This window comes from Sinocyclocheilus rhinocerous, unplaced genomic scaffold (assembly GCF_001515625.1).
Source record: "Sinocyclocheilus rhinocerous isolate Xijiao unplaced genomic scaffold, SAMN03320098_v1.1 scaffold304, whole genome shotgun sequence".
Lineage (NCBI taxonomy): Eukaryota > Metazoa > Chordata > Actinopteri > Cypriniformes > Cyprinidae > Sinocyclocheilus > Sinocyclocheilus rhinocerous.
In genome coordinates, this window is record NW_015659941.1 from 1449734 (window position 1) to 1462108 (window position 12375).

General features: G+C 36.0%; 3 protein-coding genes across 4 annotated transcripts in view; 2 read left to right on the top strand and 1 right to left on the bottom strand.

Annotated features, from left to right (window-relative positions):
• Positions 1–3959, bottom strand: part of LOC107724628 (protein archease) — a 13484-nt gene extending 9525 nt beyond the window's left edge. For both annotated transcript variants that reach the window (XM_016533626.1, XM_016533627.1), the window contains exons 1-3: positions 3786–3959; positions 2678–2702; positions 2258–2379 (exon numbers count right to left, since the gene is read on the bottom strand). In XM_016533626.1, coding sequence (XP_016389112.1) covers positions 2258–2379; positions 2678–2702; positions 3786–3867 — 229 coding nt within the window. In that variant the 5' untranslated portion in view covers positions 3868–3959. The remainder of the gene's footprint in view (positions 1–2257; positions 2380–2677; positions 2703–3785) is intronic.
• A 1390-nt stretch (positions 3960–5349) lies between these two features.
• Positions 5350–6082, top strand: LOC107724595 (zinc finger protein 502-like). Its single transcript, XM_016533576.1, has one exon. The coding sequence runs from the start codon at positions 5388–5390 to the stop codon at positions 5982–5984; it is 597 nt and encodes a 198-aa protein (XP_016389062.1). The 5' UTR covers positions 5350–5387; the 3' UTR covers positions 5985–6082.
• Positions 6083–8661: 2579 nt separating this feature from the next.
• Positions 8662–12345, top strand: LOC107724589 (lactoylglutathione lyase-like). The gene is made up of 6 exons (XM_016533571.1): positions 8662–8833; positions 9576–9658; positions 9934–10074; positions 10291–10358; positions 11485–11574; positions 11942–12345. The coding sequence occupies exons 1-6, from the start codon at positions 8765–8767 to the stop codon at positions 12031–12033; spliced, it is 543 nt and encodes a 180-aa protein (XP_016389057.1). The 5' UTR covers positions 8662–8764; the 3' UTR covers positions 12034–12345.
• The last annotated feature ends 30 nt before the right edge of the window (positions 12346–12375 follow it).

Consider the following 12375-nt stretch of genomic DNA (forward strand, 5'->3'; position numbering starts at 1 on the left):
CCTATATATATATATGTATATATCTATATGTATATATATATGTACATACATACATATATATTCATACATACATAAATATATATTATAATACAATTTTATATATTACAAACCTCAGTGCACAATTTGCCACACCACAAACTGTCAAACGCATTTGCGCATTTGACGCTATTTATAATGATTAAATTTTTGTAAACATAATCTAACACTATTTAGTGCAAATAGCATTTACTTTTTTTAAAGTCCACACATGCAGTGCACAGTCTTGCATAAACAAATTCATGCTACTGATATGGTTCAACTTATATGATGCATCCTTCATGAAGCTTGTAACTGCATGTAAAAAAAAGTGTCCTTTTCTTTCTCCTTTTGTGGAGGAAAGCAAGTCATACTAGTTTGCAGCAACATGAGGGTGAGTAAATGATGACAGAATCTACTTCATTTCTGTAATTATATTATTTCTGGACTGTATAGGCAACTAGCAACCTTTAAAATTAGGTCTGACCTCAAAGATATTACGGTTGCTTACTGGCAAAATAAATCCTCCTGTCTGTGGCTGGTACAAAACGTCCTGTAAAAACCTCAGAGTACGGCTGGGTATCGCCATGCACCTCATGATACCATACACGTCATCATATATAAACTAAATAATAAGTGGATATTTAACCACTGAAATTGTGCCGCACGATAGAAACAGATGGGTGGCTATGATCAGAATAACATTAAAATATGAAAAAGTGTGATAGAAACAATTTAAGCCTAATTAAACAAGAAAGGCAAGGACTTTTCAAGTTAAATGTTAACATATCCTTTAATCAGCACTGTTTTGTCCTCTGGATCTGTCCGCTGCTTTTGATACGGTGGTGAACCATGAGATTCTCCTGTTAACCCTATAGGAAAATGTGGTTTTCAAACAGTGGTTTGAGTCTTACCTCTCAGAGAGGTCTTTCAAGGTATCTTGGAGAGGTGAGGTGTCCAAGTCGCTACGATCTAGCTACTGGGGTGCCTCAGGGCTCAGTTCTTGGACCACTTCTCTTCTCTGTCTACATGGCATCACTAAGTTCTGTCATTCAGAAACATGGCTTTTCATATCACTGCTATGCTGATGACACTCAACTCTACCTCTCATTCCATCCTGATGATCCGACGATAGCTGCTCGCATCTCAACATGTCTAACAGACATTTCTTGTTAGATGACGGACCATCACCTTCAACTCAACCTGGCTAAGACAGAACTGCTTGTGGTTTCAACAAACCCATCACTTTATCAAAATTTCACCATCCAGTTAGGCGCATCAACCATAACTCCTTCAAAACCAGCTAGAAACCTTGGAGTTGTGATAGATGATAAGCTGAATTTCTCAGACCAAAAAAAAAAAAAACCTTGCTATGTGTACTGCGTTAGGCTAACCTAGACTTGTCATTTGCACATATATTGTTGCTCTTTTGTTAGTTTTGATTGCTTCTATTGTCCTCATTTGTAAGTCGCTTTGGATAAAAGCGTCTGCTAAATGACTAAATGTAAATATATAAATGGACATTTTTATCTTCATTAATTCATTCCTATGTCGTTCAAACACCAGAATATCCTCCTCTTCAGTGAAACACAACAGATACTAGGCAGAATGAGTTTGTTTCCATACAAGGAAAGTAGATGGTGAATTTTATTGTTAAGTTTGAAGTAATATTACAGCGACCAAAAACTTGTTATTTTCAGCTATTTTCACTAAACCACATCTTGTATTATGTTTGGAAGGCTGCTTTAAAGTGCACTCTTGTGTTGCCATGTCCTGTCATTATAAGTGTGCTTGGGCTTGTTGTTTGGTTATGGCTCATAAAGCGATCAGAGTTATTAATGTGGGCAGGTATTTTGGTATTATTCAATATTTTGATGCCATTTTCAATATAAAGTATTTGGATTTATTTGGATTTATTATGGGCTTTTCTGGAGTTTTTTTCTAGCAATATTTGGCAACACAAATGAGTGAAGGCTTATATTCCTGTGATTTTCTTGCAGCTAACATATAATAGAGAGACACATCTCTAATATGTGTTTAAATATATCATTCACCACTAGTTGTTTAGTTCGGTTCGGTTCGGTGGTAGAATACGATTGTCACTCCTGTAAATGAATGAACTGTGTGTGTAAAGAATTGATAATTAACTACCGAACTTAGCTGTGTGCATGTGGAGTCAAATATAATAGACGCCTGTAATAACAGGTGGTCTGAAAAGAAAAGGTTGAATATACTGTCCCACCTTCTGAATCTACTTCTATAGTGTCAGTGGGTTCAACAGTTTCGGTGTCCGTCATGTAGCCAAACATTCCCATTGCACACTGTTCAAAAGCCTCTTCCAGAGAATCACCCCATGAATGAATCCTACAGTGAAAAACAGAGGCAATGCTTTAAAGTTATACTGTAAATACACATTCACGGTGAGCTATTTTTAAGTCTTGCCCTCTTCTTCCACTGAACTAAATATAATTCCTCACCCAAACTTACACCAAATGTTGAGGCAATGTTGAAAAAGACTCAGGTGGGAAATAAATGACTCACCTGTCCTTTGAAATTACAGTTTTCATTCCTGTGTTTACCACTATACTGTAGCTTCTGACATTTCCAGTCATTTTTACATTTGATTTAAGTAACAGTGCCCTAGTCACAAGAAAATACTTACTGGACATCTGCAGTATGATCAAGATCTGAAACAGAGAATCAAACATTGCGTTAATGATGACACGACGCCGATGCACACTCGAATCTAAAACCTACATAAATATAAACGTGGAACTGCAAACACTAAGCAATCACAGAAGTAAACTTTTTTACTTCCAACACTGTAAGAGATGTTTTAATGTTATTATACATGTGTGGGCGTCTTGACCAGCAGGTGTGTTTTCGAACGCTTCGAAACGATGAATCAAAGTGAATCAATTGATTCAAAGTTCCGAAAAGCTTGGCTTTTTTTCATTACTACTCCATACACTACTCCATGATTTGCCATTAATCATCTCAAAATGAGACGCATGTAATGAAACCATTTAGAAATAATAAAAATAATATATTACGTGCTGACGTAAACATCTTGGAGCGTCGTATCACGTGACTCAATTAATTTTCATGAAGCATCACCATATCAGAAATTGTACGTTAATAGTGCGTTTCTGTAACGTTCCCGTCAAGTAACGTTCGTGCTTTTTCTTATATATAACTCTAATGTATGAAAAGTGTGTATTACATACTACCTACATAAATATAAACGTGGAACTGCAAACACTGAGCAATCACAGAAGTAAACTTTTCTCTTACAACACTGTAAGAGATGTTCTAATGTTATTATACATGTGTGGGCGTCTTGACCAGGAGGTGTGTTTCGAGCGCTTCGAAACGATGAATGAAAAGCTTTGCTTTTTTTCATTACTACTCCATACACTACTCCATGATTTGCCATTAATCATCTCAAAATGAGACGCATGTAATGAAACCATTTAGAAATAATAAAAATAATATATTACGTGCTGACGTAAACATCTTGGAGCGTCGTATCACGTGACTCAATTAATTTTCATGAAGCATCACCATATCAGAAATTGTACGTTAATAGTGCGTTTCTGTAACGTTCCCGTCAAGTAACGTTCGTGCTTTTTCTTATATATAACTCTAATGTATGAAAAGTGTGTATTACATACTTTTCAGCATTACGTCTAGTTTAAGTAGGTTTTGTTTGTGTTCGTTACTGGATTTACATGACATGCGAAATAGACAGTGCATTCGAATCCACTTACACTCGTATTTCTTGGTGATGGGAGGATACTTTGATTTGATAGCCTTTTGCGCTTCTGTGAGATCAAGTTCGCGGTCATTCATTGTTCTATTTTGATTGATTTCAGTGCTCTGTAGGTGTTATTTCCGTGAAAACATGGTAGTGTGAAAGCAGAAACAGTGAACCATATAGTGATTTAAGAGTCTGCTGGCTCCTACATACATTTTCATAATAAAAGTCCCATTTCTTCTTTAACTAAAAGCGTATTTGCAAGTTTCAGATGTATGTTTCCCTTTTTCTATGTATGTTGTTTAATGTTACAGTCATATGCAAGGTTAGTGCCATTGATTCACTTGAGCTGTAAATGCAGCAGCATCTTATTTTGTATAATTGTATTCATTTTTTATCACTGTTTTAAGTGTATACCCAGAATTTTCATTCACTCACACTTAAAGGGGTCATATGATGTTGCTAAAAAGAACATTATTTGGTGTAATGAAATGTGTTTATGCGGTTTAAGGTTAAAAAAACACATTATTTTCCACATACTGTACATTATTGTTTCTCCTCTATGCCCCGCCTTTCTGAAACGCGTCGATTTTTACAAAGCTCATCGGTCTGAAAAGCAAGGTGTGCTGTGATTGGCCAGCTATCCAGTGCGTTATGATTGGCCGAATACCTCAAGCGTGTGACGGAAATGTTACGCCTCTACCATACTGTGATGATGCCCTATCAGGCCAGAGCCATGAATCAAAAACATGAAAACCCATTATAAACGAGGCATTCGTTGCATCCAGTGGGGACATAATTATGGATTATAATAACTTATACTGTCTTTTTACGCATTGTGTTGCATCGCGCCGCGTAAACATAAAACCATGTCTGCATTTGTGATCGGAGAAATGACAAACAACAAGCCCTACTCTACACTGCCCAAAAAACTCGCTTTAAATATAAAAAATATAAAATATAAAAACTCTTTAAATATAAAAAACATACTTACAGGCTGTGAGTCAGAAGGAGAAACGTTTCGAAGCGCTCATTACACGCCACAGGTTGGCGGCATCTGCTGATCAAAACGGTGCAAAAACTTCCCAAACACGTATCAATGACACTTTTTACAAACATATTGCGTGTAATCTGTTAAACGCAATCTAAATGCCTAAATATCATTAAATATAAAGGTTTTGTAAAAATGTATGTTTTGTGTTCTTATGCAGGGCTTGGCAAACTAGGTCAAAAAGAAGCAAATAAACAGTTCTCCTTTTTTTTAAATATAATACATGCATATGCATTAAAATTCATTAAAGTATTTAATAAAGAACCTACATTATAAAACTGACCAGAGATTAATTAAATTACACGTTTGGCTTTACCAACTACAAAACAGTAATATTGTGAAATATTACAACTAAAATGTATTCCATGTGATGACGAAGCTGAATTTTCAGCATCATTACTCCAGTCTTCAGAACTATCCCTTTAAGGCTCTTGTACAAACAATTCTTTCTTCTCAATTTATTTTATTTATATTCTAGCATCTTTGAGTTACAACTGAATAATTCTGTTTTTTTTCTTCTCAAGTCAATCTGTTACTCTATCTTGGTGTCCTGATTGCATCGATATGAAGCCTGTGATCAAAACAAAGGAGCCTAATACTGAACAGGAGCATTTAGCAGAGTCTCCTGTTAAAAAATTCAGATGCAAGTTGTGCGGCAAGGAGTTCGGTCGCAACACACATCTGGTGCATCACGTGCGAATACACACGGGCGAGGCGCCGTTCATCTGCGATCTCTGCGGGAGGAGTTTCCGTTGTGCTGACTGGCTGAAAATGCACAGTAACGTACACACTAGTGAGAAACGAAAGAACTTGAAGAACTACGTTTGCGGTGAGTGTGGGAAGAAGTTTCCTGGCTCCACCTCGCTCCAGAGTCATCAGTATAAACACAGAGGCGAGAGGCCGTTCGCCTGCGCGCACTGCGATAAGAAGTTCTTCAGTCAGACCAATCTGAATCGCCACCACAAGGATTCTCACTCTGGAAAACGCTTCTGCTGCTCCGTGTGTGGATGCGGATTCTCACGCCTCACGACGCTGCAGAAACACTCGCGGATTCACACGGGAGAGAGGCCGTTCTCCTGTCCAGACTGTGGAAAGACTTTCCCTTATAAATACACCTTGAATATGCATCTTAAACTGCACGCAACCAAAAAAATAATGTGATTAACATTTATAATTTATGATTTATTTTGTTTATTCTTAGCCTATTTGTTTTTAGCCATGACCCTCGCATTGACGATGCACGTGACTTCACATTCCTTTATTAAAGGGGTCCTATTATGCTTTTTCACTTTTTTAAATTTTAGTCAGTGTGTAGTGTGTATGTTTGGGCATAAAAAAGATCTAGAAAGTTACAAATCTCAAAGTCCACTCCAAAGGGAGATATTTCGTTTGATAAAAATCCCTTTTCAAGAACTACAACGAACGGCTCGTTTGGACTACAGCGTTAAAGCCGGAACTAATCGAGCCGTTTGTGCCAGGCTGGGGAGAAAGGTATTTTAATAATGTAAATTATGTGAAAAATAATGTGTTTTTCGAACCACCAAGCATGAGAGCATGTTCTAGTACACCCCCAAAACAAAATCAAGACTTTGTAAAAAGGCATAATAGGACCCCTTTAATAAATTTTTTTTTTCTCAGTTGCATACATAAAGTCCAAATAAATCATGCTTAATTTCTAAAATAAAGTTGTAGGCTAAGTAAAGGCCTTTTCCATGAATTTGTTTGATTTTTTTTCGCAGAATATGAATTTCTTTTCAACTTTTGATGTGTTGTCCTTACATTATTTACCCCGCAGGCTTCTTTCAAGGGTATAGGTTTGATTTTGGCATTGGTGGTGACATAAAGGCAAACAACAGACATATAATTGTTTGATCAAAATTATTGCTAGGGACAATTTAGCAGTCGATGGATATTGGTAGGGACATGTATAGCGTCCCTACTAAATTCTATGCCCTTGAAAATCATAACAAGCGATGTCCGACTTTGGATTATAGTTTTGCGACACTAACCATAGTTTAATCATGGTATTTGTAGTAAAACTGTGGTTATACAAAAAAAATCATGGTTACTACATTTTTAGCCTATAAAACGCATGAGTTTAAAATTCTTGGATGCTATGAGAAATTCTTGCAACATAAAACAACAGTTGTGAAAGTTAGTTTCATGAGTTTCATGCTTTGTAATCAACCACAAAGAGGGTACACAGGGGTGAAGAGAGCGTTTTGCAACCTCGAGCGGAGATGAGACGGCTGAAGACAGTGAAGAGGAGGAGGAGTGCTGGAAAAAGACCGCAGCATAAGTGACGAAGGATGTCTGTCTTATCAAGCATGAGTTACAGAGACTGGAAGACTTGATCAACAGAAAGATTGAATCATACAGGAGGAATTTATGATGGTGTTGGAAATCCCCAACAAGTAAAAGTCTGAGGATTAAAGCAATCTCTGATATTGCTGTTTAGAGATTGATAACAGAGGTTTGCATTAACTGCTTTGTATTGAAACCAATAAAATAAGTGGTTTTATTGTTGCGATTGTCTAAGAGACTTTACTTATAACCACAAACTGAGCATCAAAAAAAGAACAACCACAAGGAAGTCTTATATGTCATTCCTGAAGGACTTCAACCTGTGGGCGAGTTAGTAGCCTGTATGGTTTAGGCTAGTTTTGACTACGCTACCTGAATAATTATAGGGTTAAAGGTGTAAGATAAAAAGACACAGAAAAGCAATAATTAAGGAGTTATTTTTCCAAGTAAGACATGCAGGAATGTTTCTTTAGGACGAACCTGTCATCCTCCTCCGTGCTGCTATGGGCAAAGCAAGAGCATCATCAGCAGATAACTTAGTGAAATAATGCTCTCATGATACGAGACCTGATGTTTCAAGTGTAACTGCTTTCAAGGTTAACAGGCCTTGAGAGAGTCAAAGGGAGTCATAGCAAACAGTTTTATCAATTGCATGACTTCATTTTAGGTAATGGATTATTATGGGATTCTGAGGAAGACTAAGGTGGATGAGGATGAACCAGAAGTGTACATTTCTGGTCAACTTAGGAGGGCTTATAATGGTATGTTTGTTTGTTTATCATTTATCCAATCCAATTAGAAAATTATTTATTTATTTATTATGTGTCATGCTGTGTGATATACAATCACATTATCTCGTCAGTTTTGCAAATATTCTAATATACATTCCATGTGCATTTGTATTAACTTAATTGCTAGCTTTTTTCCCCTCGCCATCTTTGTTATTTATTAAAGCAATAAACCACTCTTGGACATTTAAGTCCATTTATTTATTTCATTTAAGGTTCATTGTATCAAGACTAAATGGAGAATAGATGCACATTTTAATATGTCTGTATTTGAATGATTGAATGATTCAATTTCTAAAATATATTTAGATGCACACACACACCAAATTCACATAATATCTACATTTATGTGCATGTTCTTCTACCTGCATCACTGCAATACATTTTATCAGATTTTTAAATAATCTTTTTCAATCAAACTTTTCTTCATTCTTTACTCTCCACATACACTAAACAATTTACACACACACACACACACACACACACACACACAAAACATGTGTCTTGTTTTCACCCACAGCCAAATGCACCTATAATTTCACTCATAACCATAGACTGTATAAAACACATGATTTGGTCACGTGTTTACAGGATGGCATTTATATAAGAGTTTCTCTTAACCATTTTGTTTCGTTTATCTGAAAGGAAGAGAACACCCACTCACTGAGAAACACTTTTTCGCCCTCTGCAGGAATGAAAGTGAAATTACAGCATCTCAGTTATTTTATCGCCCCTCCCACAGTTACGTCAGACGACTGACGCTATGCGCAATGACCACGCCCCCTGCGTAGTATCTTTCCGCCAAAGTGTCAGCCGCCAAGTGACCATCAAGCCGAAACACATCTAAAAATGACCGACCAAGGGCTGACGAATGAAGCAGCTGCCGCTGCGTGTAAAGAGGGGAACCCCATCACTAAAGTAAGACGCTGCACTTGAGTCCAGAACTAGGGCGAGACCTGTCAATCAAACACGAAGATCGTCGCTCATTTCCCTGTTCTCCTTTAAACTACTGCAGGCAAACTTTGCGATTCATAGCATCTCTTTGATATCGATGTTACTTTACAGTGATTTATCTGCATCTCTGGGTCTCTGTTAGTTTCTCAGCTGAGTTTGTAGAGATTGTATGGGTAAGTGCTGTATTGCTGAGTCATATGGATATGAAAATCAATACACACTTGATTCTGTTTTCTGTATGTAATGCTGATTGACATAAGTTACTAGAATGACCTTTGACATTTTACACAGATGAAATGTTGACCTGTGGCTCCTGCAATGTCACAGCCAGAGCAGTGCCTACATATAAATATTACCATAAGAACACTAACAAACTTTTCATCATGGATAACCTGGTAATATTAGGAAATATTTACATTTTTTGTCCATTCTTGGAAAAGCCATGTCATAAATAATCTTAACATAATTTGCACAATTTTAACCAAAGAGATGCTGTAAAATAACATCTATATCAGAGAGCTGAGTGCTGTTATCAAATTATAATCATAATTTGTAACAGCACATCCATAGTTCAGAGCAGAGCTGCTAGAGACCATAATGGAGACCCTCCATTATGGTCTCAGGCCTTTGGATGCCACTGTTTTATCATTTTTCATCACCTTATCAGTTTTATTCTTACCGAAAGTTATTTATGCCACTGCTGTAGGACTTCATGATGCAGCAGACGATGCTGCGGGTTAAGGATCCGGTTAAATCCCTGGATTTCTACACACGCATATTGGGAATGACGTGAGAAAACTTTTTCTCTACTAGAAATGGGACTTCAGTCTTGATATGATTTACTTTAGTTTTAGGCTAATTGTTTTGTAATATCTAAATGTGCTATGTCTGTAGAAATGTTTAATGCATTTTACTTCCATTTTTGTAATATAATAAATAGACATTGTAAATTCATATATTAAAATGCACAGAAAATAAGAATGCGAATGGGTTTATCAGTCAAGTACAATAGTTTTTGCTGATCTTTGCAATTAAGTATTTTTTTAATGTGAATTTCTTTGTAGGTTGTTACAGAAGTTTGATTTCCCCTCCATGCGATTCTCCCTGTATTTTCTGGGTTATGAGGATAAGAAAGAGATCCCTGCAGATGTGAAGGAGAGGACAGCCTGGACGTTCTCCCGTCGAGCCACTATAGAGCTCACACAGTAAGTGTGTGTGTGTTGTAAGGAACATATTAAAACCTTTCTTGTCTTTAGATATCAGTATCAGCCGTTTAAAAATCTATACAAGTTGAGCACTAATCTTCTGCATAGAGTAAAAAAAGCATTTACCATGATAATCGCCAGGACATAAGTTCAAAGTAAAAGGCAGTTTTATGTGCTATTCTGTATTTCTCATTTGTGTTTTATCTTTTTTACCAGTAACTGGGGCTCAGAGACAGATGACAGCCAGTCTTACCACAACAGCAACTCAGACCCAAGAGGCTTTGGTAAGTATAACATGCATGACGCCATTTCTGTCTGTCATAGTCAGGCTGGACTATATAGCTAAAATATATATATATATATATATATAGAGAGAGAGAGAGAGAGGCGTACAGTAGATAGTATATCTCAGATATGTCATTAAGATATATCTCTATATTTATGTACCTTGATCTTTGTGCACTAAAGTAGCTTAAAGGCACAATATGTAAGATTTTTTTATTAAAATATCCAAAAACCACTAGAACAGTGTTATATATTTTGCTGACTTGTGTACTTACATTATCCCAAATGTTTCGAAGAATGTTTAAATCCAGAGAAATAAGCAATTTTAACTAGTGACACGGACCGTGTCCATAGTGTCATTGTGTCGCCTGCTAATGATGTCATACACCCGCGATTTCCGGTTTTGTTTTGTAGAAAACATGGAAACACCAAAGCGTCATCAAACTAGGCCTTTGCCTCTTTGTTTATTTTGAATAAGCGCCCTCTAGCGGCGAAAATTACAGTACATATTGTGCCTTTAAAGGATGATTTTTATTAATTCATAGAAACCATAATTTTGTCTAAACCGCAATTAAATTCAAAAGTTTTAATGTTAACACTAAGAAACACTAAATGTTCTGAATATTTGATCTATATTTTAGTTAAAATAGTCAGGGCATATTTTCCAAATTTCAGTATATTGTTCACTGTATCAGTATACAGTACTAAACAGCAGTATTTACTTACATATATTTTAACTAAAGGTTTTATTGCACTAAAAACTTCAGTGAACATTTCTGATCAATAATGCACACTATTCAAATTCACATTTATTTCCTCTGCCATTTTGGCTACTGAAGTTAAAATCAGAGATGCAAATAAAGTATCTGTCTTAACACTCCCGTACTTGTGGTTCACAAAACAAAGGAAGGATTGTGAAACCCAAGTCAGTAGGAAATGTAATGGTCAAATAAAATGTGACATTCATGATGTTGCATTATTTTATATTATAAATTCTGCATGCATTATTTTATATTGCTAGCAAAATCATTGCAAATATGTGAAAATATAGTTCTAGATAAAAGTGTAATGTAATAACTCTGTATAACATTATTAACCTAATATATATATATATATATATCATAGGCCATATTGGAATTGCTGTACCGGATGTCTATGCTGCCTGCAAGCTGTTTGAAGAGAATGGAGTGACCTTTGTAAAAAAGCCTGATGATGGTAATTTCTTTTATATCATCCTATGTGATTATTTTAGATACATAATGTTTCTCCACCTGCACCAAATATTTTAGTGCCACAGAATTTGCAAATTTTGGATGTTTATATTTGCATGTTACTGTGACTGTGTTCTCAATAGCATAATATCATACTACTCTTACTATTTCTGCATTATATAGCATATGAACTGTGCACAGTATGCACATTTTCTGTATACATGCAATGCAAAGACCCCTTTTTAAAATAAATAAAATTGGATTAAAAATGCTAAATAACCCTCTTTGATCTCCAAAGACTGAATGTCTCTGAAATAAACTTAAAGGAATAGTTACTGGCAATTTATTTAATATGTATTTATTACTTGCAGGTAAAATGAAGGGCCTGGCCTTTATTCAGGATCCTGATGGTTACTGGATTGAGATTCTCAGCCCTAACAACATGGTGTCCATCACTTCTTAAAGACTGTTGTTATGCTGTGACCTGATCAGAAGACACTAGTTGTGAAAATCAAGGACAGTTGGGTGATCAGAAAGGGGGGTTGCTCTGTGGACAGCATGGAAAGCTGTGCACACTATGAAGACTGACAATCTTTGACAGTGTGTTAGACATTTGGAGTATAAAATATAACAATACAATTTGACATTTACTTTTTGAAATAATGCAGTCCTCCATAGAGTCTAACCCTAAAAGTTTACATTACTAAAATAAAATATTTTTTGAATTTTTGCAGTCATTCTAACCTTAAAACCCTACCTTTGTTTGTTAAAATAAAGCAAGACAAGTATTTTTGTGTCACTCTTT

Bases quoted from the DNA above. Each gene is read 5' to 3' on its own strand.
- LOC107724589 (XM_016533571.1), top strand. From the start codon at position 8,765: ATGACCGACCAAGGGCTGACGAATGAAGCAGCTGCCGCTGCGTGTAAA. The intron at 8,834-9,575 runs GTAAGACGCTGC...CCACTGCTGTAG, and splicing joins AGGGGAACCCCATCACTAAA to GACTTCATGATGCAGCAGAC. The intron at 9,659-9,933 runs GTGAGAAAACTT...ATTTCTTTGTAG, and splicing joins ACACGCATATTGGGAATGAC to GTTGTTACAGAAGTTTGATT.
- LOC107724595 (XM_016533576.1), top strand. From the start codon at position 5,388: ATGAAGCCTGTGATCAAAACAAAGGAGCCTAATACTGAACAGGAGCAT.